This window comes from Cetorhinus maximus, chromosome 26, assembly GCF_964194155.1.
Source record: "Cetorhinus maximus chromosome 26, sCetMax3.hap1.1, whole genome shotgun sequence".
In the NCBI taxonomy this organism is placed as follows: domain Eukaryota; kingdom Metazoa; phylum Chordata; class Chondrichthyes; order Lamniformes; family Cetorhinidae; genus Cetorhinus; species Cetorhinus maximus.
Window position 1 is genome coordinate 969,083 of NC_135904.1, and position 27,414 is coordinate 996,496.

The 27,414-nt window shown below is 40.0% G+C and overlaps 1 protein-coding gene across 1 annotated transcript; it reads right to left on the bottom strand.

The window, feature by feature from the left end:
- Positions 1 to 24,593, bottom strand: myef2 (myelin expression factor 2). Its single transcript, XM_078529951.1, has 18 exons — positions 24,413 to 24,593; positions 19,313 to 19,518; positions 14,958 to 15,010; positions 14,489 to 14,496; positions 13,414 to 13,507; positions 9,751 to 9,945; positions 9,501 to 9,654; positions 8,376 to 8,425; positions 8,214 to 8,277; positions 7,962 to 8,063; positions 7,811 to 7,861; positions 7,614 to 7,721; positions 7,381 to 7,533; positions 5,219 to 5,332; positions 2,491 to 2,574; positions 705 to 925; positions 563 to 614; positions 1 to 477 (listed from the first exon to the last, which is right to left on the bottom strand). The coding sequence occupies exons 1-18, from the start codon at positions 24,493 to 24,495 to the stop codon at positions 314 to 316; spliced, it is 1,956 nt and encodes a 651-aa protein (XP_078386077.1). The 5' UTR covers positions 24,496 to 24,593; the 3' UTR covers positions 1 to 313.
- Between the last annotated feature and the right edge of the window lie 2,821 nt (positions 24,594 to 27,414).

Below are 27,414 nucleotides of genomic sequence, written 5' to 3' on the forward strand. Positions count from 1 at the left end.
TTTTGGTAACAATTTAAGTCAGACAACATTTTATTAAAAACAGTTTATCCATTCAAACAGAAGTGACCAGCGATGTGTTGTCTATATTATATATATATAAAAAAAATCAGACATTGATAACAGAAATTACGTAAACATACAACAGTCTCAATATTCAATTACAAAGGTTGGCAATCTTTAAAATTACAATATAGCTCACACAACAGATGAGCTTCCACTAAGATGTTGGAAATCATTTCGGTACAAAACAAAAAGCAGAACAATAAAGCTAATCAGACATGCTGTATTTTTCTGTACATCACATGGTTTTCATTCATGCGTTACGATCCATGCGCACATCTATCTCTCTCCCACTGATCTTTGTGCCATTCATCATTCTGCAGGCTTTCTCCGCTGCTTCTGGGGAATCAAAACGCACGGTTCCACAACCCTTGGACTTGCCATTTTCCATTTTTATTTCAGCAAACATTACATGACCTAAAAGACACACCAAGAAAATCAATCTTCCCGTATCGCTAGTGGGAACATTGGGGCAAAACAACAGGACTAGATAAACACTCACCACACTGACTGAACTTTTCCTTTAGTTTCTGCCATGTTAGATCGTATGGAAGCTGAAAACAAAATATTTACAACTGTTATATGTGCATGTGTGTCTTTTCATACATAAGAAAAACCTTTAGAAACAAAAAGTTGCTGCTTACATTTCTTGCAAAAATCTGACAGCCTCGAAAGCCACTTCCACGATCTCTTAATCCACTTCCCATTGATCCAGTGTTCAAGCTTCCATATCCACGATCCATATCCATGCTCCTGTCGAGTCCTACTCCCATTCCAGTTCCCATTCGATCAAGACTGGAACCCATGCGATCCATACCCATTGCCATGCCTCCTGCCATACTATTCATAGCAGGCATTCCACCACCTGTGGTGCAAAACAGATTGAAAAAGGCTTTTCAATAGCAAAGTTCAATAGTTTAAATTAGAGATATACCAAATTATCTTACACTCTGCCTTGGCTCACTGACAGCACTCTTGCTTCTCAGTCAGAAGGTTGTAGGTTCAGGCCTTCCAGAGTCTACAGTACATAGTACTTCAGTGCATGCAGCAAGGGAGTACTGTACTGTCAGAAATGCTTTAAGATGTTAAGCAGAGACACCAGCTGTCCTCTCAGGTAGGCATAAAGGATCCTCTGGCACTACTCAAGAAGAGCAGAGGAGTTCATTTGTGTCCTGTCAATATTTATCCCTCAACCATCACCACAATAAAAAACCTGGTTGTCATCTCATCACTGTTTATTGTACTTTGCTGTGCACAAATTAGCTGCCAAGTTTCCTACATTACAACAGTGGCTGCACTAAAGTACTTCCAATGGCTGTAAAGCACCTGGGGTATTCTGAGATTGTGAAAGACGTTATGTAAATACAAGTTTTTCAAAAAATCACTTTAGCTAAAATGATAAGCAACTCAATTTTTTTTTAATTATCGTGTTACCAATTCAAACACAGAATAACAGTCTTTTAATTTTCAACAAAGTATCTTAAACGAGGCTACACAACACTACATTGTGCCAGAAATCATCTTTTCCTTCCAGGGGCATCTTTGGTCCCTTGGCCTCAACAAATAAAGGCACGACCAAATATCTGCACTGCTCTTGTTTCTGGGAATTATGGGGAATGTATGAAATTGAAATATGATTGGTCCTGAAACATTACCAGTTAGGTTATGCATAAAAAATATTCCAGGATTAATGGAAAACTGGTATTCCCAAGGATTTGTTCTAGGGCCTCAACTTTTCACCATATTTAATAATGACTTGGATGAAGGCAGAGAGTTGCATATCTAAATTTTCAGATAACACTAAGCAGTGCAGATGGGAGCAGGAAGTTGCAAAGGAACAAATTAACAGATTAAGTCTGTGGACAAAACTATGGCAAATGGAGTTCAATGTGAAGTCACCCACTTTGAACTTATTAAAGAGTTCTGTTGAAGAGTCATACAGACTCGAAACGTTAACTGTGTTCCTCTCCGCAGATGCTGTCGGACCTGCTGAGTTTTTCCAGGTATTTTTGTTTTTGTTTGGGATTTCCAGCATCCGCAATTTTTTGCTTTTATCTTAGAGAGAAAGCTAGAATGGGTTACATTGTCATCCAGGTTTCTGCCCCCCCCGCCTCCAACAAATTCAATGCAGATTATTTTGAATAGTAATAGTATTGTTTATGGTAACAGACCAACAAGCTATCCGTAATTTAATCACAAAGGTACCTCAATACTTCAGTCTTTCCCCTCCATCCCAAACAATCTCCAAATTCGAACATATTACTGTGTTTTTGAATAGATGCATTGGCCAGTAAACAATCAAAAAGTGGTCAACTCCCAAGAAAAGTTTTTTAAAAAAGTTTAATGTCCTCCAAATACTTTTGTGCTAACTGCAGATTGGAAGGCCATTCAAAATATTAAACAACTGCACCATTAAGAATTAAAACTTACCCAATCCAGATGCCATAGGACCCATGCCAGTGGTACCCATTCCACCTCCCATGCTTCCTCCAAGACCTCCACCCATTGCACCTCCTAAAGGAGTAAAACCAATGGAAAACATTTATATACAACTCATTAACAGAAGTAGAATTTTCACATCACACAAAAACAATTAGACCAATTCATAGCCACAAAAAAAGAGCAAACTATTCAAATGCCCAGGAATATTTCTCAATTCTCAAACTTGAATTACAATTGCCAAATAAGGTCAAAAGGAAGAGGACTTTACATGAAGTACTACAGCCATTCATCTTTGAGCAAAGGCTGTACATTCACCCTCCAACAAAATATTAGTGCCAAATTACATGCGGCATCTCCCTTTCACTATATTTCTATGGCAGATGGCATAGGCAGCAAGTGTTCTATAAGTACTCAAGTTAGCAAAGGAAAAGAAAAGGCCATTTGGACAATTAATTTCGTTTTTCAGCTCTACAGAAGTGATATCTGATTTTTTTCAGATAGGCGATACATAAAAGGAATTTTTAAGCAAGGAAAATTTTTAACCAATTCATTTTACTGACAGGAGGTATCTAAACCAAACATATTCTGACCATCAATATCTATCATTTTTCAAACGGCTGGAGATAATTTCTGTACTCAGTATGACAGATTACTGCCAGGAAATGGAACAAACCGTTTTGGGCATCCAGGGTGGTTATCAAGTACTCCCTCTGCTCTGCACCAACAATGCCCCTCAGCCCTGCTGCGAAAAGGAACTCAGTGTGACTCTTCTCACACCAGCCAAAGTTTAAGAGTAACAAAGCCAGTTTCAGAAAAACTTAAAATTAGCAAAAGAATTCCATTTTTGTAGCCTTTACTTTAAAATCAGAACCAATGCAAATTACACATGAATTAACAGGCAAATTATACTTAAAGTAAAAAGGTAAATTCCACTTTTTTTTTTCAAAATAGTCGTTACGACAAAGATAGATTTTACACAACCACAAGCATTCACATCGCTCCCTGCACATATGTGACACCACATAGCTAACACAGTTCCACAAATGCTATTCTTTATTCAAGCAGGCCAGTGTACTAAGGGTTGTTTGGTGTCTCACTAAGAGATCTGGAGGCTTGTATGGTTGAACATAAACAGTTTATTAACAACTCAAAGCTATACACATCTCCAAGGTACCGCCTAGCATGGGTGCAATCTCCATGCTGGCTCCTTCCAGACTTGACTACATACTGTCTACCATCATGTCACTCTCTACATCACTATCTGGGCAGTACTATTTACCCAGTCCCACACTGACCCTCGTTCTGCCGAGCACCCTTATACTGCTTTCACCTTCAAGTTTCATGGATATGACTATCAGTAAGGCACACTTCTAGGAACCCTCTCCCCCTTGGGTCACGAGTTCCTTTTCAACCATCCAACCAATACTGCCCCAGTTCATGGTTTGGCCATTTCTGGGGTAAAAAAAAAAACACCCAGCTCTTCAGCATCTTTAAACTATTCACTCAGGTTTCGGGCTTTTTTATCCAACTCATTCAGTACCTCCAAGGGCTCCAATCTCATTTTCTGTCAAACAGAAAATCTGACCTCTTCCTGACAACAATTTGCTTCTTCTCCGCACAAGAATTCTGTGTTTGTCTTTCTGTCCATGTGCGCTTTCTCTTTGCATCTGTGCACTGATTGCCTCCACCCTCTAGCTCCTCTGCTTGTAGCCCCACTTTGTGTCTTCCAGCCACAAGGCTTCTTTTTTAAACTTCCTTCCTTTAGTACCACTTCCAGGTCAAATGGATCAGGATTTCTTATTATCTAAGAAAATTACCATTGATGCAAACTCTTAAAGGGCCTTTTCAAACATTAAAAAATTAGATTCCACGGAACTTAAAATAAATTACAAATATTCCTTACTGTATGGCTTGCAGGTCAAAGGTCATCACAACTGCCAAACTTATTTCACATTGACATCAATGTTGTATCTGCTGCCCATAGTGTAGACAGGTTTTAAAGCCCAGGTCTCAGTATTTAATCCACTGGCACCACCCAGTTTCCCATATAAATTAAACAGAAAAGCAAATTCCTGGCAACTTTGATTTTCAAAGGTCACCTTTAAAATTGTTTTTTTTGGAAAGAAATTCAGTTCATTGGACAAAATAAAGTTGCAGTTAGAGCAAAAACACCTTTAAAAGATTTGAGCTTATAGCATCTTCACAATCTTTCATTTTTCTAGAAAACCCACTCAACTCAAGCATTGTATACAAAGGTGCAGGTATCATAGGCAAGGCAGGCATGTTGAAACGGTTAGTAATTTTAAACAAAAAGTGATGGATAGGACAAGATTTCCAAGAAGTGGTCTACACATTTGTACATCAATATCAAATTTTCACTTACTCATCATGCTTCTCACTCCCATTTCATAACTGGGAGTTTGATAAAAAATAATTCCATATATACAAAATGGATCTAGTGTGTTACGTTCTCAGTCTTGGATTCTTCAAAGAATCATACTGAGCCCTCATACAAAAATAATGCAATCAAAACAATGCAATAACTTGTAATATAGAAAAGAAAAGGGTATTTTGTAAACTTTGGGTTCTTCAAATGAGTCACAAAAAGAACATTTTAAATGGTGCATCTTTCCCTTAGTCTTAATTTTGGCAAGCGACATACACAGCATGCAACTACATATATCACACAAAAAAAAGTATGTCTTTGGTTTCTTACCCATTCCTCCAAACGAGTCCCCAAAGCCACGATTCATTCCCATGTCACTTCTTCCAAATTCACGATCGAAACTGCCTCCCATTCCAGTTGACCCCATTCCTGCACGGTACATATCTGGAACAAATATATAAAATTAATATTGTTTTGAAATGCAAGACATCTCAAGAAATACTTTTGAAAGCTGAGTTTGCAGCATAAAAACAAAGTTTTTAGAGGTTTTTCCCACTTGTTTAAACATTTAAGTTCTGTTTATAGAATGGCTTCCATACTAAAGAAAAAACTGGAGGTGTGAGAGTTATATATCCAATTTAAGCTGCTGAGGCACTGAGGTTAACCTCGCTCTTCATGATTAGTCCCATGTAATCATATAGCATGACAATAGGTCATTGATTCATTAGTTTCAGAAGTTAATCATATACAACATAACCCAGTTTGATTCAGTGTTCCTCCAACATTCACATGGGCACATCCAGAAAGGAGTTGCTGGATAGTGATCAGGACCAGGTACTCCGACCCATTTCTCTCTCTCAAAAAGAACTTAAGGGTACCAAAGCCACTTGGCATACTCCCTTCAGTTAACCCTACACAAAACATTAAACTGAGAAGATCCCAAGTTCAGTTATGTTTCAGATACTCAGTGCATAAACTCACTAAAACATTTGGAGGGCTGTTCAAGTACAGCTACGACACTGGAATCTGCCCAGAAAATGTGGAAAATTGCCCAGGTATGACCTGTCCACAAATAACAGGACAAATCCAACCCGGCCAATTACCAGCTCATCAGTCTACTTTCGATCACTGGTAAAGTGATGGATGGGTCATCAACAGTGTTAATCAAGTGGCACTTGCTTAACAATAACCTGCTCACTGACTATCAGATTGGGTTCTGCCAGGGTCACTCAGCTCCTGACCTCATTACAGCCTTGGTTCAAACATGGACAAAAGAGCCGAACTCCCGAAGTAAGGGGAGAGTGACCGCCCTTAACAACAAGGCCACATTTGATCGAGTATGGCATCAAGGAGCCCTAGCAAAACTGGAGTCAGTGGGAAGCAGGGAGGAAACTTTCTGCGGGTTGGAGTCATACCTAGAACAATGTTGTTGGAGGTCAATCATCTCAGTTCCAGGACATCACTGCAGGAGTTCCTCAGGATAGTGTCCAAGGCCCAACCATCTTCAGCTGCTTCATCAATGACCTTCCTTCCATCATAAAGTCAGAAGCGGGGATGTTCGTTGATGATTGCACAATGTTCAGCACCATTTGCAACTCCTCAAATACTGAAGCAGCCCATGTGCAAACGCAGCAAGAGCTGGACAATATCCAGGCTTGGGCTGACAAATGGCAAGTAACATTCGCACCAGACAAGTGCCAGGCAATGACCATCTCCAACAAGAGGGAATCTAACCATCAACCCCTGACATTCAATGGCATTACCATCGCTGAATCCACCAATATCGGCATCATGGGGGTTAGACTAGTCATATAAATACTGTGGCTACAAGAACAGGTCATAGGCTGGGAATCCTGTGGCGAGTAATTCACTTCCTGACTCCCCACCCTGTCCACCATCTACAAGGCACAAGTCAGGTGTGTGATGGAATAGTCTCCACTTGCCTGGATGTGTGTAGCTCCAACAACACTCAAGAGCTTGATACCATCCAGGACAAAGCAGCCCACTTGATTGGCACTGCTTCCACAAACATTCACTCCCTCCACCAACAATCTACAAGATGCACTGCAGAAACTCACCAAGGCTCCTTAGGCAGCACCATCCAAACCCACAGCCACTACCATCTCCAAGGGCAGCAGACAGATGAGAACACCACCACCTGCAAGTTCCCCTCCAAGCCACTCACCTTCCTGACTTGAAACTATATCGCTGTTCCTTCACTGTCACTGGATCAAAATCCTGGAACTCCCTCCCTAACAGCAATGTGGGTGTACCTACACCACATAGACTGCAATGGTTCAAGAAGGCAGCTCACCACCACCTTCTCAAGGGCAATTAGGGATGGGCAATAAATGCTGGCCTAGCCAGCGATGCCCACATCCCATAAATGAATTTTAAAAATCAGTGCACCAACAGTAAACTGAAGTGACTACCACTATAAGAGCACAAATACACATATTTAAATACAGCAAATATTAAAAGAAAACCTTTACCTCCTATATTGCTTCCCATTCCACCTACGCTGTTGCCCATCCCTCCAATGGCACTCATGTTGCTGCCCATTCCTCCCATATTTCCGCCCATTCCTCCCATGTTTCCCATTCCGGCAGGCATATTTCCTCTGAAGTCATCCATGGTACCCATACCTGTGACAAGAAATAAAAAGGTCACCAAACTTATCAAAAATAATAAAGCCTCAAGGCAAGCAGACAGAAAAAAAAATTACCTGGCATTCGACCCATATTTCCCATGCCTCCCATGTTTCCACCACCATATCCTCCCATGTTGTTCATTACGTCCATTCCACTGCTGAAACCACTGGGACCACTCATTCCTTTAGGTTGGGAAAGAAAAAAAAACTTACAATAAACAATAAATAATCTTACACTTTTAAAAACTTGGGTTCTTAGGCAGAAAACTCACCTCCACCCATTCTGTTCATTCCCCCAAAGGCTGGCCCATCCATTCCAATTCCTAAGAGATTAAATAGTTATAATTATATGAGTATATTTAACTATTTAAATATGTTACACAGTATTAGATGCCCCTTTCCTTTCTCATTAAAATCTCATACCTCCAGATCCCATATTTCCCATTGCACTGTTCATATTCATTTGATTTGCAGCTATTGGCTGGCCACCAGGTCCAAGTCCCATTCCAATACCTCCAAGTCCACCTGAAACCAAAACAGCAGACATGAAATCAGTGCAATATAGGCACTTTGCAAATCAGCAAGTTTATTCATGCCAACTACGGTACTATTGTGGCACATGTCTGAACTGACGTCTTATATAGTTTGTATTACAGTATCTTGTATTAGACTTACGAGGTAACTGTGGTGTCTTGTTATCCATGGAACGAAAGTCATCATGTGGAACAGACCTATCATCCTGTATTAAAAAAGGAAATAATTTGGTTTGTAAATGGAGAACTGATCTATTTCCAAGCTCTTCCACATCATAGTTGTAATAATATAATCAAATCTTACCATTTTCACATGCATTGGTCTATCAAACAAAAGCTGTCCATTGAACATAGCTGTAAACAACTTAAGGAAATTAAAACAGCGACAAATTGACAGTGCCTAATTCTGTAAAAGGATCTCAGCTATTTATGAGAAGCATAACAGATGGCAAAGGGGTATGTCTACTACAAACTCCAATGAATGTGCATTACTTATACACAGTTTTCACGTAATTTATAATATATAGCTGATACATCAGACCAGGATCTGTAACATGTTCCTTTACCGTCAAAACTGATCGTTCCACATCAATCATATTTAGTACCTTCAATCATGCTGACCTATCCAGACTTCTGCCCAGTTAGACACAGAAGCACCTATGATCTAAAACAAACAAGGGATGGGCAATAAAAAAGGCCTTGCTAATGACAGAATTTAGGAAAAAATGCAAAAAATGGAACAGAACAGATCATTTTATTCCTGCCCTCAGGTTAGCTTCCCTTTTGCGAGTATTCATTATTATGCAAGATCGTAGTTTTCAGCATTTTATGTCATGAGTGAAAGTGACATGACTGATGAGCATTCTACTGGTCTTGCTCACTTGTATATGACACATTTTGTAAAACTGAGCAAAGGAATATACATCTGACAAGGTTCAAATGACAAATTGCAACATCATAACAACTTACTAAGTCATCTAAATGCAGAAATTTCTCAAATGTGTGCATTTTCCTCTTAAGAATAAAAATTGAGGTTCCTTTTCAGATGATGAATTAATTAACTGAAGTAATTTTCAGTTACTGACCAGAGGGGTGACAAGAGCAACCAAAGCATAAAAATCAACCTTTCAAATATCACAATGAGGGATAGCAATGGCTTTGCATTTGGACAACTAATGAAACATACACTTGCAGAAACAGAGCAAAATAATTGAGCCGAATTATCAGCCCAACAGTGCACACTGATGCCCCACTTCAGAAAATTTTAGGCCTATATTTATCTTGGTTATCTGTTTGAATTCCATGTTAACATCTAAAAACAATTAAGGCTTCTCCATTAAAGTGCAGATTCAAAGTCTATGAACATTAGCTTCAAAAACATTTGCAAAGCATGATATCTTAAACCATCAGTGTAAGGGGAAAAAGATACAGATAGCTTGAACAGCTTCAAGAGGCTGTTCAAATATCACAGTTCCTATTCCACGACTCTTGCCATCCTTGTCTTCTTTGATATCTGCACGTTTCACTGTCCCGGCCATGGAAAATACTTCTTTCAGCTTTTTCCAACCCACTTTGAAGTCAAGCTAAACACAAAAGAGAGGCAGTTAACCCAAAGTTCAAAACAGCACAACTGTCTTTCAATTTTTTTTTAAGGGAAATAAGAAAAATTATATACTCACATTAGCAACAAATACAGTTGGTAAAAGTCTTCCAGCCTGCAGAGCAGAGAGGACCTCAGGGGGGATATTTGGGTTGTTGACCAGATTTGGTGGCAAATTAACAATTGGTGAACCCATGTCTGGCCCAGGTCCACCAGGGTACGAACCACCACCAGCACGCTGCATTGCCCTCCGGGCATGCTCTCCATCAGCATCCTATATGATACAATAAGGCATTGAAACTAATACAATTGCATATTCCAAAAAAAAATTACATAAGCTCTAAATTTTCATCTCTAAATCAGCATTCATTTGAAGCAGAGGCCGCTTAGTTATGCTCATTTTTGTGGCACCTATAAACTTGCTCATATTTTTCAATTAAAAAGGAAATAAAAGTTATGTTAAAAGGTGATCAGATTGGGATGTGTTTCTGGACATATGGGGATATAGCAAGATGGTGGGTAGCAACATTCCTTCTAATTTCGCTTTACTGTGTTAAGATTGCTGCACAAACACCCTTGCACACATCTTAAAGGGGCCGTTTTTTCTGCACGGCCTGTTTGTCCCCTGCATGGCATGCGGCTTAAAGGGAGGGGGTGATAAGGTGGAAAGCTGTTATTTACTTATGTAGTGGAACATTACCACGGGGTTACCTGGATTCAATCATTCTGCTGCTTTGAAAGCTTACCCGAGATTAACTACTATCCAGTTTCCCCACTAAAACATAGTTCCAAATCCTTTCAATTTAGAAGGGTCAAAGCTCAAAGGCATAATGAAACAGCAATCGCAGGCTGCTTAACCATTAATAAGTTAAACTCCGAAATTGTCAGCAGCAGAAATAAAACTGCAAATGTTAGAAATACTCAGGTTAGCCAGCCTCTGTGCACAAAGCATACAAATAATGTTTCAGGTATAAAACTTAATCAGAACAGTTCTGTTAACTTATCTGCTCACCCCACATGCTGACTAACCTGCTGAGTATTTTTAACATTTTACTTTTGTCCTACATTATCCACAGCATTAGACAAAAAATATTTCTAAATTACATTAGAACACTGAGCCAATCTCAGAACTGATTAAGCCAATTAAACTTCCTGTCTACATCATTAGACAATTGCATTTCTCAATATTAAACCACTGTGCCATTCATTTAAATTATTTAAAATATTTCTCTCCATAAATTACAACAAGCACTGCCAGAGAACTATCAAGGGCATCCCTTAGCCTGTCTGTCTGTGAGCAAATGTCAAACAGAGCCCAATGCATAGAACAGCCAAGAGTTAGTTGTTAAATGTTTCTCAGAACAAATCTAAAGTCACCCTCCACATTTCAAGAGGATCTCGGCCCTGATCACACAGTCAGTCAATCTGTTATTTGATGCAACATTTCCTGCTGAAACTGTCCATGCATCCCTATATTACAAATGTCTAAATTCATGACAGTTTCCACTAATGAAGGATCCAAATCAAAAATTTAAAGCAGAAAGTTTTTTTTATTGCAGGGCTATTCCCTGTTCCTGAAAATTCCTGCACTTTTATTTTGGAGAAAATGTTTTCAATAGTTGCAATCCCATTTAAAATGTATAATAGGTAAAGAGCGAAACCAAACGAAACAACACAAATTTAATGTGCTGGCACCTCTGACAAACTAGCCAAGGTGGCTGAGCTCCAACAGGTGTTTGAGGGTGGTTTGTCTCATGTCTGCTACAAAAGGCGTACCACCTTCGAAATACATGAATCCCATTATTGCTCTGAAGCTATAAGCAAGGTTTGACTTTTGAAAAAGATAAGGATTTTAAATAGCTGCCAGAGGCCAAGGAATAGAACATGTGATCCTCCTCCTACCAAATGTCATGAATCTACCAAGTCCAGTGTGTCTCATTACCCCAAGGCACTGCCAAGTCACTGTTTCCCAAATATTTAACTCAAGTGCGTACTAATCAGGATCTGTACAATAGCATGGGGCCTCCACATAATTATTCCATTCACTTCCTTCGCAGAACCACCACAGGATGCTATGTGGGTCATATATGCAAATTTATTTTCCCTCTTACAAAAAAAGCTGCAAAAAAATGTAATTGTTGCCACAGAGCATTCCTGATTCATGAAGGTATATCACTTCAGGAAGTCAAACCCTTTATTTGCTTGTGGGTGTGCACCAAAAGTAGTCAATGTCATCAGCCTTCATACAATGCAGTCTAGAAAAGTAACCCCCTGGTTTGACTCTAAAACCGATTTTTTTTTGCACTTTAACATTACAATTAAGTTTACAGGATAATTCTGCATCAAAATAAACCACCTCAAACCATGCATAGCCTTTGTTTTGTGTCATGTTAGAAATGATATAATCTTAAACTATTCAACACCTGGGCTTTCACCCTCCAACGAAAGCAGCAATGTAGTAATGGGTTGGGTCAACCCACAGCATGCCCCGTTTTGTTCTCTGTGGCCTAATTTTTAACAGCATGGAGATGGCAACAGGATAGCTGGTACCTTAGTGAAAGGTGGAACTAAATGTACTTCCTTAACCAGTGAGATTAAGGATTAAGAGAGAAACAGGATGACTTGGAATAAGGGCAAATTAGAATCCAATCAGGCACAGAAAGAGAAATAAAGAGGGAAAGATTGGATTGAAAGAAATAAAGATAGGAAAAGCAAGATTTTTTTAAAAAGAAAGTGTCTTTAATCTTAAGAACAATTTACAACCTAAAGGAATAAGACTTCACAATCAGCATTGTTCAATTTCTGGGTCAAAGCGGTTGATGACAATTATGGGATTGTTAAGATTACTCAAGTTCTTAATTAACCAAAAATTAACCTGCAAATCCAGCAAGCTCTTGAAAAAGGGAAGAGGCTGAGGGCAAAATGTTGTTTACGCAAAGCAAATGAGCTGAGAATGAAGCGTTAGTCAAGTTAAAGGCAAATAGCAAGTATATTGTGTATATTACCATGCCTTTTTAAAAAAAACTCAAATCTGTTTTTCAGTTTTGCAAATTCCTAAACAGGTTCACCCATCACTTATCTAACTTGGCGTTTGTGGGATGCTGCACTGTGAAAACTGACTGACCAATGATTACAGTTAAAATGTCATTTTTACAGGAAGAAAACATGGAAAGCCAAGAAAATTTCTCATGGCCAATTCAAAATATTGCGATTTTACCAAGTAAACAAGTGACAGTTGTCCAGTCCCCACCATACCTCATATTATATTTGAATGGATAAGGGGTAAGCATAAAACCCATGGTCACTACCATGTAGAAGGACAAGGGCAGCAGATAGATGGGAACGCCACCACTTGCAAGTTCCCCTCCAAGTCACTCATCATGCTGACTTGGAAATATATCGCCGTTCCTTCACAGTCGCTGGGTCAAAATCCTGGAACTCCCTTCCTAACAGCATTGTGGGTGTACTTACACCACATGGACTGCAGCGGTTCAAGAAGGCAGCTCACCACCACCTTCTCAAGGGCAACTAGGGATGGGCAATAAATGCTGGCCTAGCCAGCGAAGCCCACATCCCATGAATGAATGGGGAAAAAAAGCCATTTTGAAATACTTTGCCCAAACTCCCATTTACATTAGCTTAGTAAATGTATACTTGGAACTGCATAAATGAGAAATATTCAGTTCAAATACAAGTTTCTAGAACCTCTTCATCAAGGACTAGAGCAATGATTACTACTCACCTCTTTTATATTAAGTGGTCTTCCACCAAGATCATATTTGTTCATAACATCTAGAGCTTTTGAAACTAAATCTTCAGTTTTGAATTCCACAACACTGTAGATTTGAATGAAAAATTATTTTTTAAAATAAAGTGGGTCTCAATTAAATGAGAATCAGTTCATGCATCTTGCACTGACTGCTATCTATACAACCTGTCCACCAGATATTTCCTGCCATACTGCCCTACACCAAGACAGTATCTTTGCAGTCAGCAATTAGACTAGTCCCTTTTAAACTTTATAATCTGGAATTTTAATAAATATAATGGGAGTTCTGTTCATACATCTGCAATACTAAATAAGAAACATTTTCTTGAAATTATAAAAGAAATATTCTTGATACTGGGCAAGAGTGCCCAAATACAGAAAAAAACTGTATCTCTCCCATTATTTTCCCAAAAATTAATGGGCTTTAAAAAGATGTGCGAGATCATACAACTCATCAAATACTAGAATTCTTCAAGATTCCATTTGCATAATACAAAATGTAACATTGGTTCTTAAATAATACAGCAATGCAGCATCAATTGTAAAAGACAAATTTTGTTCTTGGGTTTGGGTCTTATAATCTTGTAACACATTAAATACTTACATGTTGGCCAGTTCCTGACACTTAGGGATTGCTGCTGGATGTGAAAGGCCCATGTAAATTTGCCTGATCCTATCCTATAAGTCCACCTGGTCTTCCTGGTGGCTGATTTTAGCAAATCTATTCCAGCAAGTTTTAAATGGGGCAGTTAACCGGTGCATGCACTCTGTACCTTGGGAAGTAGCAGCACGTGCACCTCTCTGAAGCCAAGATAAAAGCTGCTACTCAAAACATCTACGACCTAAATATGGCGTCTGTGATTTTCTTTGAAAGGTTAAAAAGAGTTGAATGCATTGTTCTTAAGTAGGAAGCACTCAATCTAAAATGAAATATTCCAGGATACACAAAGACTTAAAAGGGAAACAAAGTCTGGTTTTTATATATAACTAGTTGAAACACAAAATACTTTTAACAACTGAACATTAATAAAGATAGACAGTTACTCACCCACAACCCTAAAGTCAGATGTCAAGCAATGCAAAGGGGGAAGAAGAAACAATAGTTTAGAGCATGAAGTTACACAATTTTCTTCAATGTTTTATTTCAATTGTTACAATATGCAGGAAAAGGATTCACAAAAGAACTACTGTAATTATATATAACAGGCCCTTGCTGCAACTACCTCCTATAGTTTAGGATTACTTTTCTGTAAAAGCAAGCAATGCATTACAACTTGTTTACAGTAACACCAGTCCAATCAATTAAACATGAAAATATCCACTGCAGGCCTGCAGATTATCCCTTTCATAATGCCAGACAACACAATCAAACTCCAGCATAAAGCAGAGTTGGCAATAAATACAAGGGCATCCTAGCTAACAAACACCTTAAATTGAGCTACCTGTACTAAACAATAAGTTAAAAAAATAAAACTGCTGAGGACCTTATGAACCCCCGAGCAGATTTTCCCACTTACCCTTGACTTTCCTTCAGCATCCTTAAAGAGTTCCACGTATATAACATCACCAACTACATGAGATATACAGAGGGGAAATACCAAAAACAATGCATTTAAAAGACCACACACTTACTTCACTGTTGCCGCTTACACAACACTACAGAGGAACAACCCATTATTCACCAACAATCAACACCAGACCAGCACACCTCCTAGTAATTACAATACATAACAATTTTTTAAAATGAAAAAAAATCAACATTTCCCCCAAAGATTTGTCACCTGCATCATCCGAATCGGATTCAAACAACATTTACTATCATATAGCAGCTAATTAAACAGATTTGGCCTGTATGATATAGTTGGTGAACAAATAACAAATGTTGTTACTACCATTTAATAAACAATCCGACATTGCTAAAACAAGATACATTTTCCTATCAAAGCCAACTTTGTGGCAGTCAAAATACACTGTTTTAAGGTGACAAAGCTTACAACCCTGGATGTGTAAAGTCACAAATACATAGACACAATACTGCAATGAAAATGCTTATTGCACAACACACAAAAGCAATAATTCAGCCATATCATGGCATAAAAATCTAAATCCAAATCCAAGACATTGAGCTTCACAATTAAACTTTGTGTCACCTTACAACAGATGCAGAAATCAAAAGTTACAGACATTGTACTTTGCACAAGATCATTTTAAGCTCCAGTAATTGGCTCAATAATAAAGGAATTAAAAATACTTGGAACCAATGTCCATCTTACTTAATAAGGACGATAAAGGAAGTAAAACAACTTCCAGTTTTCTCCCAAGACTTAAAGGCAAGCATCAGTAATTTTCTACATTTTCTCTTCCAGATGCAATTTCCTTTCACCATAAAAACCTACATTGCCATGTGCACAATAAGGAAATTTCACTTTCTATGTATTTAGAAGTTACAATGCTCAACCATCAATTATAGGACTTCAATAATCCATCCCAAGGCCTAAACAAAGCCCAGAATTATACAAATGGCTGCAAAACAGAACAAATCCTTATTGGAAAGGCCTTTACACCGTTTGATACTTTGTCTCAAATGCCTACACGGCTCCTGCTAATCTCAAATTGCTCTTGGTCAATCATCTACTCGTAAATCAGTTTGTACAAAATATGCACTATTTTGGATAATAAAGTTTTGAAAATTTGTAAAATTTAAGCTATATTCATCCATAATAATCAAACTGTTTGATAATTTACCAGCACCTAAAATCAAAACAATACCTGTGTGCAGTGAACTGCAATAACCAGGTCTTCACAATGTTAATTACCTACCGTAGGTGCAGTTTTCTATATACTCACTAATATAGTTTAGCCCAAAAAAAATTAAACTGTTATAATAGTAGGAGAAAATACCAGGTATACTGTCCCTCAAGAGGTTCGTGCCATGCTTTCATCAGGTGCTCTACCAAAACTTATACACATTTATTTAACATGTGGTTACATCCTAGGGTCTTGAAAAATTCTAAATAACAAATAAGAGTTTGTATAATTTTAATGACAAGAGGGGAAATAGGGAAGGAAGCTTTGCATGTGGAGCTGAATAATACCTAAAATAATGAGAAACACCACACCTATATCAAGTCATCTAATAATGATCTCACATTTGATTCCAGTAATAGAGCATGCAAAAGTTGTTAAAAATCATTTGTATATAGGAAAATTTGAACAGACTCAACTGTAAAATAATAATCAAACCAAGGAAATTGTACAAAGCATAAGTTATTTTAAGGACCTGCCGACAGAACAGTGCAACTGCACGGTATGTGTCACACCTGACTGGGCACTAACTTTCTCCAGTTCGTGAACAGCTAGGCTTCAGGCTTATATATGCCAACAGCCAATTTAACAAATATTGCTTTGTCACAAGATTGCCAAGGATGTCATTAAAAAGGAAAACATTCCCTAGAAAAAATAACCTTGATCCTATGTATCCATTTTCTTTCAATACACAAACATCCAACTTTCTTTCAGTGCAAGACTGAAATTTGGAAACATGAGTTCCCAAGATAAAAATAAAACATGCCAACGGATGTAATCTTATCAGTTCAAATAAGATACGGCAGTTCAGTGAAGCTCAACATTCTGGATCTGGAATATTAATAAGGTGACACCACTGTAAGTGAGAAACTAAATTCCAAAGATAGATGGATACGGAGTATAGATTCACATGGGCTGCAGTGGTTCAAGAAGGCAGCTCACCACCACCTTCTCAAGGGCAATAAATGCTGGCCTAGCCAGCAATGCCCACATCCCGTGAAAGAATATTTTTAAAAAAGCAACCAAGTCTTCCATCAGGGGCAGCAATGGAAAAGTGATTACAAGATAATTGCTGAGCAAGCTTTTTGACAAGCTCCCATTCTGCAGCAACTAGATGAATGCTTGATCTTGTGGTAAATTATGGTGTCCTCCAGCTTCAAAAAATGAATCTAAAGGCACTTCGTCCCATCCTATTTTGCACCGACTTTGACAGTCCAAGTGGTACACATTTTGGGGTTGTAATTAAGACATTAACATTAGACAAAAACAATTTAGTGTGCTATATATCCTTAGAATGTAAGCACATGATCCCAGGAGTTTCCACTACTTTGGTGGGGGTGGTAAGGTCAGTCACTGAATTATACCTAAATCTCTATACAGCTGGACCAAATATAGGCTCTCCTTAGTTAAGTAGTGAACGTAATTTTGAGTTACCATACATCTAATCAAACTGCTTTTAAATACCTTTGTCCGTGCTATACTGACTCCACTTAAAAGTTTAGCTGTGTAGCATTTTGGGAGAAGGGCATGGTTTGACACTATACAAATGCAAGTTCTTTCTCATCAGCACAATCATACTACAAGAGGTGGGTGTACATCCAAGTTAATGTCCTTTGCTGCTTCCATTTGTCCCATTTTATGAAGATCATAAAGTAATGACAGCCAGAACTGAAAACTAAACTCACCCAAACTCTTGGGTGCACAATCCAAATGATCTATAATGTGTTACTATCTTGAAGCTTGTTTTCATAGAGTCTAGAATCTTTGGATCCAAACTGCACAACCAATTCATTTTGGGAGTATCCACTCAATTATACCCAAATCTCTATGAGTTGGACTGAATATAGGCTCTCTTTGGAGTCCCAGCACTACTTAACTGAAGTATCTAGTGGAGCCCAAGTTCCAGAAACTTATGCCCTGAAAAGGGAAAAATTGCTGGAATCCAGGTATTCAACAAATTATTGTTGTCCCAAGAAATTGACTCTGATCTTTTTGAGAGAGGACAAGGGCAAGAAAGACTTCGACCAAAGTGAAAGAGAATACAGACTTCATGAGAAATCTTTCACACAAAAAAAATCTTGCCTCAAATGATCCAAATGCAACCCACTGGAATCTACAAAAGTAATGGAATGGTGACAACTGCAAGTAAACACTAAAGAAGCAGAGAAGCCACTCTTTGCATGGCTCATGTATCTCTTGGCGTAAACCCTCCATGGCCAAAAAATAAATCCTGTTGTCTTTTGGGAAAAAAATAAACAATGCAAGTTTGTTCTGGAGCTACATTTTGGAAGCCTTAGCATAATTTCCATGCTTTTTAAAAGGTTTTCAGAATAGCCTGTATCTCAAGACATCTCAACAACAAACAACTTGCATTTATATAATGTCCCCAAAGAGAAATGTTCCAGGTGGTGGCTTTTCAATCCCACAGAGAATATTTTTGTCCTACAAATATCCTAGAACTGTCGCTCTTCAGGTATCATGAGGGCCTGATATTTTTAGTTTTCTTCTGCCAGGTGTTTTTGCAAGGCAGAATTGACTAATCAAAGTCCTCATCTGTACATCCTGGAAGCAGTGAGAGGCTACTGGATGGGCTCTTCGGACAATATTATCCATAAAAGCTTCAACGTATTCCCACTTGTAAAATATTGGAACAATTAAAGCACATGAAGTAAGCATGATGCGGAGCTCTTAAAACGCTCTTTTGCTCCACCCCACTATAAAATAGCAATTTTAACTTTTATGCATGGCTGACTTTAGCATTACAGATTAGACCAAACAAGATAAAATATTGCATATGTTTGTATCAAAGCAAAAAATCAGCTTTAAGGTCTGCCCTCACTTAAGCTAAATGTTTTAAGGCCAAATTCAAAGCACAAAAAAATGGCGTCATTAGTGCTGTTCAAGAAAACATGAATATAGAAAGTTTTGCTTCATTTTTATTTACGCTTGCACTTTTGTGTTCTCATTTACTATGTCATCAGTAAAATTAAAACCTTAAAGTATTAAAAGATGGTAAAATGTGGATTTATTTTGTTATTCATGTACGAAAACTCCTTCTATAAGTTACCTTTTTCCCGCATAAGGTCTTTAATCACTTGCCACTTTGTATCATACGGAATGTTGCTAATAAACACTCGGTTACGATTATAACCCTTCTTGTCTCCATTTGTTGTCTTCTCTTTTAAATATGGATGAAATCTATTAGACTTCTTGTTTCCTATGGATTTTTCCTTCAAACTTGAAGTCTCTTCTTTTGAAGGCTCATCCTCTTCACTAGATATTAAAGAAAAATACATTAACTTTATACCAAAGTAATCAAATGTTCTAAAGGGAGTCATTTGTCTCAAAATTCCAACGAAATATTGAAAGCTTTCAACCCAATAACAACCATATCTTTTAGTGGGATTTATAATTGAAAAATTATACAATATTAAGCAAACTTCAAAAGTTCTGTGCATAATGCAACTCCTTCCCCAAAAAGCAGAGTGTAGATTATGAACCAGTTTTGTGGTTAATGAGTTAGCTGCCTGTCCCAGCCCTGCTTGCACCTCATCATCTTCTCTTTATTCTCATAGATTTTAAGAGTCATAAGAACACAGAAGTAGGAACAGGTGTAGGTCATACTCTCCTTCCAGTCTGATCTATCATTCTGTAAGATCATGGCTGACTGCTTACCTCAACTTCACCTTCCCCCACTTTCTCTTAATTCTCTTAGTTTCCAAAAATCTACTGACCTCTGAATCACAGTGCAGAAGAGGCCCTTCGGCCCATCGAGTCTGCATCGACACGTGAGAAACACCTGGCCTACCTACATAATCCCTTTTACCAGCACTTGGCCCATAGCCTTCAATGTTATGACGTGCCAAGTGCTCATCCAGGTACTTTTTAAAGGATGTGAGGCAACCTGCCTCCACCACCCTTCCAGGCAGTGCATTCCAGACCATCACCGCCCTCTGGGTAAAAAGGTTTTTCCTCACATCCCCCCTAAACCTCCTGCCCCTCACCTTGAACTTATGGCCCCTTGTGACTGACTCTTCAACTAAGGGGAACAGCTGCTCCCTATCCACCCTGTCCATGCCCCTCAATCTTGTACACCTCGATCAGGTCGCCCCAGTCTTCTCTGCTCCAACGAAAACAATCGAAGTCTATCCAACCTCTCTTCATAACTTAAATGTCCATCCCAGGCAACACACTGGTGAATCTCCTCTGCACCCCCTCCAGTGCAATCACATCCTTCCCATAATGTGGCAACCAGAACTGCACACAGTACTCCAGCTGTGGCCTCACCAAGGTTCTACACAACTCCAGCATGACCTCCCTACTTTTGTAACCCAAGCCTCGATTGATAAAGGCAAGTGTCCCATATGCCTCTTTCACCACCCCACTAATGTGCCCCTTTGCCTTCAGAGATCTTTTTTGCCCCAGTGTTAAACATTAGAATGATAAGGATTTATGATTTGTTCCCTTGTGATTTCTCCCCCTCTATCCACTCCAGATGCTGACTGTTTCAGGATAGTTTCAGGATGAAATTAGCTTTCCTGCAAGTGGTCATTCCTCCTCTGTGAATGTAGACTGTCAAATGTTAGTGTGGTGCTACCCCTCATTGTTCCCATCCCCAACAATTGGACCAGTAAGAACAATCCCCCTGCCTTCACTGCTGCAGCTGCTCTGTCTTGAATATACTCAAAGACTGTGCATCCACAGCTCTCCGAACTAAAAAATTCCAACAATCCTCTAAGTGAAGAAATTGCTCCTCATCTCAGTTGTAAATAGTTAACCCCTTATTTGAGGGTAATCCCAATTCAAAATTTGCAACCCAGGGAAACATCCTTCCAGCATCAACCCTTTCAAGCCCATTAAGCATTTTATATTTCAATCAGATTGTCTGTCAATCTTCTAAACTCCAGAGAATATAGACCTAATCTACCCTATCGTTCCTCATAGGATAATCTTCTCATCCCAAGTAATCAGTCTAGTTAACCTATATTACACTCACTCGAAGGCAAGTAAGTATATCTTTCCTTGGGTAAGGAGTCAAAACTGCACAGCACTCCAGGTGTGGTCTCACCAAGACCTTATATAATTGCAGCCGTACTTCTTTACAGTTATACTGTAGTCCCTGTTAGAAAACCTAATATACCATGTCCTTTGATTTCCTCCAATTAAACATTGGCAATTCTGACGCCAGAATTTTTGGTACCCGCTCCAAACTCTGCTCCCCAACTACCAACAATCTGAGATTAAGCCAGTCAGCTTGCATCCTTGGTGTTTTAGTTCATCCTAAAATGAGCTTCCAACCTCATATTCACGCTCTGAAAAACGACCTTTTAACACCTCTGTCGCAGCTCATCTGTTGCTGAAACCCTCATACATGTCATCGTTGCCCCTAGACTTCACTGTTCCAATGCACTCTTGGGTGGTCTCCCACGGTCCTTTGAAAATTGAGGTCATCCAAAATTCTGCTGCCTTTGTGTTAACTTGCAGCAAGTTCCATTCTCTTATCACCCCTGTGCTTGCTGACCTACACTGGGTCGCAGTCAAGCAATGTCTTGTTTTTAAAATTCTCATCCTTGTTTTCAAATCCTTCCAAGGCCTTACCCCTCCCTATCTCTATAATCCCCTCCAATCCCACAACCCTCTGAGATAGCCTGCACTCTTCAATTTCTAGCCTTGTGCATACCCAATCATAATTGTTCTACTATAGGTGGTCATGTCTAGGTTCCAAGCTGTCTACCTCGCTTTCCTCCTTTGAAACAGTCCTTAAAACCTACCTCTGACCAAGTTTTTGGTTATCTGACCTACTATCACCTTATGTGACTCTGTGTCATACGTTGTTTCATAATTTTCCTTTGAAGCCCCTCGGGACATTTCACATTGAAGGGGCTTATATAAATATAAGTTGTTAATTGCATGCTGCAACATACCCATTTGATTTTCTAACTGCTTGCTGTGGCTTACCATAAGCAAATAGAAAATGAACTAAGAAAGTATTTATTTTAAAACATGTTTAGAAAGCAAATTTAACAAAGTTATAACCCAATATAGCAGAACTCCTACATTTTAGAATAAAACTTATTTAGTAGATTCCTTGCCACTGATAGATTGCACAACACTCGCATTCTAGCAGGTGCTTTTAATGGGAGGAAAGGAGACTTGAAACATAGTGATTCAGAAAACCAGGGCATGGGTATCACTCTCCTATGTTCCCTTCTGCACAATGCAGTCAGTCCCTATTGGAAATATCAAACTTATATTTATACAGGTCTTTATTATCACAATGACATTAAATTTATCTTGGGGTTGTTGGTTGAGGGAAAAAATAGAGATCGCCACTCTACATAATACTACAGGTTCTCTAATATACACCTGACAGACCCACAATTTAATTTCTCATCCCAACGACAGCACATACAGCAGGTCTACAGCCTAGATTATGTACTAATCCTGGAACAGGGCTAGAATTCATGTTGTTCTGTCTCAAAATATTGCTGTTAACTGAATCATGCGTCCATCATGTAGTTTAGGCTGTTAGGGGTGCTGGTAGGGTGGAAAGCCACTCACCTTTAGCACAGTCTCTAACAGCAGCTCTTGGGTCTCATGAAAACATGGGTTCTGGACACCACAGATCAGTATTATAAATATCACATGCAAAGTACTGATATATTATCAATGAGAAATCAAATGGTGCTCATCTAATCAGTTTGCCATCAGTCCCAGACTATGAAACAAATTGAGGAAACAACTAGTCAGAAGGATGTAGCTTAGTTTGCTCGGCTCATCCATGCTAAATGGTTGGTCTGGCAAGGCGCTGAAATTTGAATTATACCTTGAAAGCTTAATGTCGTCGCGTAAAATCTGTAAGCAATGGAATGTATAAAAGATAATTAAATAGCCGTTTGCTGACACAGGATCTCACTATTAACTAACTTTCTAATTACCATAAAAACGATCTAAAAAAGACAATTTATTTTATTAATTTACAGGATGCTGGCTTCACTGGCTAGGCCAGCATTTATTGCCCACCCCTAACTGCCCTCCAGAAGGTGGTGGTGAGCTGCTTTCTTGAACCGCTGCAGTCCCTGTGGTGGAGGTTCACCCACAGTGCTGTGAGGGAGGGAGTTCCAGGATTTTGACTCTGTTGCTTTAAAGGCAACTGAGGCCATATGTCGGCTGAACCCATTGACACTAATTGGCTGTTGGATGAAAACTATCTTTACTCTTACAAGTACCATAACAAGGCAGGTAGCATTCGCACTGGGATCTCTTCCACATTCAATCGTGGAGGATGTTCTCTCTACGAACAATGTTAATGTGCTGTAAATGTGCCTTCATACAGGCAGACGGATGTTTTATTTTCAATGGGCAGTTTTGATCTATAATGATTACATTCGAATATATTAAACGTTTACCAAGTACCACGTGGGCATCTTCTTTGTTAGGTGTACAATGAGGAAACAATTACAGCAATTTGCCTAGGATACGGGAAAGAGTCACTACTCAGGAATAAAAAGGAAAACCTTTAGACCACGATCCCGAGAGCAAATGGAAAATATTCAGATTCAGGCCGAGAGAGAACTGTAAAGGCTATAAAACTACAATGAAGGCTGCTTAAACCCCGCTTATTTTCAATTGTTTTTTAAACGACGAATGGTTAGCTTCCCCCAAAGGGTTAGGAATAAAGCTACCTCCCCCCCCCCCCCCCCACCCTGAACAGCCACAAACAGCAAAGCCACTTTCCCTCCGAGCGGGAAACAGAAAAGACAAAAAGCCGAATTTGCGCCGCAGGAAAAGCGCGTCGCAAAAAACCATCAATCGCAGGATCCAAATCCCCCCGCGTTTCAGGTGGAAGAGTGAGGGGCACATTGTGATGGAAATGGGGGTCCGGGTGCGCGACAAAGCGGGTGTTAGACCCGCTCGGGGGGGGGGGGGGGCTTTGCGGGCGGCGGGGGCTCCGGGGGGGGGGGGGGGGGGAGAGGGGGAGGGAGCGGGGGGTGGGAAGGGGCGCTAACTTGGTGAGAAGTTTTAAGCTGAAAGAGGCGGGACGGCGGGGGGACTGAGCAGGGACCGGCCGGAGAGGCCTGAAGCTCAGGCGGCCCCACACACACACACACAGAGGCTGAGGAAGGGAATCGGCAGGCGGGAAGGTTAAAGGGGAGAAATTCATTACGTTTTATCCGGCGTTTCGTTTTCTTCGTGCGGAGTATTTTCCACGTTCTGCACCGCCTGAGGCTCCTCTTTGATCTCCTCCATCGCGGCTCGCCTTCAAATCGCGCTCTGTGAATCGGCCAGCGCACACTCTCCCTCCGAGCCCGGGGCCTTCAGTCTCCGCCCCTCCCCCCCTCCACAATCTCGCGAGAACCCGAGCCTGGCCCCGCCTCCCTCCCGCCCGAGCCTGGCCCCGCCTCCCTCCCTAGCCTGGCCCCGCCTCCCTCCCGCCCGAGCCTGGCCCCACCAGCCCGAGCCTGGCCCCGCCTCCCTCCCTCCCGTCCGAGCCTGGCCCCGCCTCCCTCCCTCCCGTCCGAGCCTGGCCCCGCCTCCCTCCCTCCCGCCCGCGCTTGGCCCCGCCTCCCTCCCGCCCGAGCCTGGCCCTGCCTCCCGTCCGAGCCTGGCCCCGCCTCCCTCCCTCCCGCCCGATCCTGGCCCCGCCCCCACTCTGGACTCCTGGATGAGATGCAGCTGTCCCACTTCACCCTGGCCATGTCCTCTCAGCCTAACCGTGGGGCTGGAAACTGGGTTAAACCCCCTCCCCCGGGCTGTATGTTTGACATGTAATTAATATTGTAAATAGTAACTGTATTTTTAAAAGTAATGAGTAACATACAGCAATGGAAAAAAAACTGATTTGGTTTTGCACCTTATGTAATGTCAACTTCAAACAGTCATGTAAAATTTATAAATTTTATGAATAAAGTATACTTTTGGAAAAATAGTCCTCTTGGATGATAGTAACTATTTCTTAAAGGTAATGAACACAGCATTGGAAGAAACTGAGATAAAAACAAAACACTGCGGATGCTGGAAATCCAAAACAGAAACAGAAATACCTGGAAAAACTCAGCAGGTCTGGCAGCATCTGCGGAGAGGAATACAGTTAACGTTTCGAGTCCTCATGACCCTTCAACAGAACTAAGTAAAATTAGGAAAGGGGTGAAATATAAGCTGGTTTAAGGGGTGAGGGGGGGGGTTGTTGGGACAAACAGCCAGTGATAGGAGGAGATAACCAAGGAGATTACTCTTAATTAGCACATTCCTTTAGATAATATCACCACCTTCAACACCTCTTTGTTCTTTTGTCTGTGACAGCTTTTGGTTATCTCCACCTATCACTGGCTGCTTGTCCCCCCCCCCCCACCTTAAACCAGCTTATATTTCACCCCTTTCCTAATTTTACTTAGTTCTGTTGAAGGGTCATGAGGACTCGAAACGTCAACTGTGTTCCTCTCCGCCGATGCTGCCAACCTGCTGAGTTTTTCCAGGTATTTCTGTTCCTGTTTTTGTTTTGTATTGGAAGAAACTGAATTGGTTTTGTACCTCATGTAATGTCAACTCCAAACTGTCATGTAATGTACTTTTATCAATTTTATGAATAAAGTATGTTTTTGGAAAAAAAAATGTCCTCTTGGATCCTGTCAATTTCCTTTTCATTTTCCCAGTAACCAGAAATGTTAGCATCTAGGCACACACATAGCAACATATTTTATAGTGGGAATTACATAGAATATGTATCATAGAAAGAACTCATTAAAAAGTTGTAATGAATGAAGAGACACTGCTGCAATTTGATTGAACACTTTTTTGGGTGAGAATACAACACTAGACCACAGAATTTCTATGGGCTTTTGCACTAGGGGTTGCAGTAATTAGAGATCCACTTCAGGGTCGCTCCCTCTACAGACTTTCTTGGATATATGGGAACAGACCAAGCATCTATGTATCTCCTGAACTAATCAGACTTTTTAATTCTTTCAAGGGGTGTGGATGTTGCTGGGCTAGGCCAGCATTTATATTGCCCATTCCTAATTGCCCTTGAGAAAATGGTGTGAGCCACCTTTTTGAACCACTGCAGGTCATGTGGTATAGGTACATCCACAGTGCTGTTAGCGAGGGAGTTCCAGGATCCTGACTCAGCAACAGTGAAGGAACAGCAATATAGTTCCGAGTCAGACTGAAGAATGGTTATTAATAAGTCATACAGAGTCCAAACCAAGAAGTGCTTGTTAATATTACCAATGCTGACTTTATAGAGTAATTGTAGACAGAAGGAGCCCATTCAGCATTAATCATACACCGAAAACAAACCAGAGAAACAAAGATCAAATTAGAGGCAGAAAGAAAAAGTTAAATTACATTTTTTATTTTTAAATCTCACAATAATAATTGGAAGGAATGAGACTACACATTTGTGAAGATTAATTTTCAGTGCCAGGGAGGTTGGCAATAAATAAGAATTATCGCACCATTAAATATCCACTTATACTAGAATGGACAGCCTTCACTTTTTCTGGTGAGATTAGTGGGTTTCTAGTTGTTAAATGCAGCAACTACAAATGCTCCGTGTGTTTCAATGGTGAGTCAGTAAGATACTGGTATAATGAAATTTGGAGGAACAGGGCAATGCAGACAGAAACTTACTGATTTCTGCATTTAACTGTACGGTTGCTGGAAGTTGCCTCTAGACTTGACTACTCAAACACACTCCTGGCCAGCCTCCCATTTTCTATCTTCCATAAACTTGCGGTCATCCAAAACTCTCTTCTTCCCCTATTTTAACCTGCATTTGCTCATCACCTCTGTGCTTACAGGTCTACATTGGTTCTCAGTTAAACAATACCTTGGTTTTAAAATTTTCCTCCTTCTTTTCAAACCCCTCCATGGCCTCACCCTTCCCTATCTCCATAATCTGCCCCAGCCCTACAACCTTCCAAGATATCCTCATTCCTCCAATTCTGGTAACTCGAGCATCTGAAATTTTGATTACTTCACCCATGGCAGGCATGCTTTCAGCTGCAAAAGCTCTAAGCTCTGGAATTCCCTCCCTAAGCCTCTTCAACTATCTACCTCTCTTTTCTCCTTTAAGGTGTACTTAAAACCAACCTCTTTGGTTAAGCGTTCATCTGTCCTAATACCTCCTAATGTGGCTCACCCATGAATTTATTAAATACTTTTCCA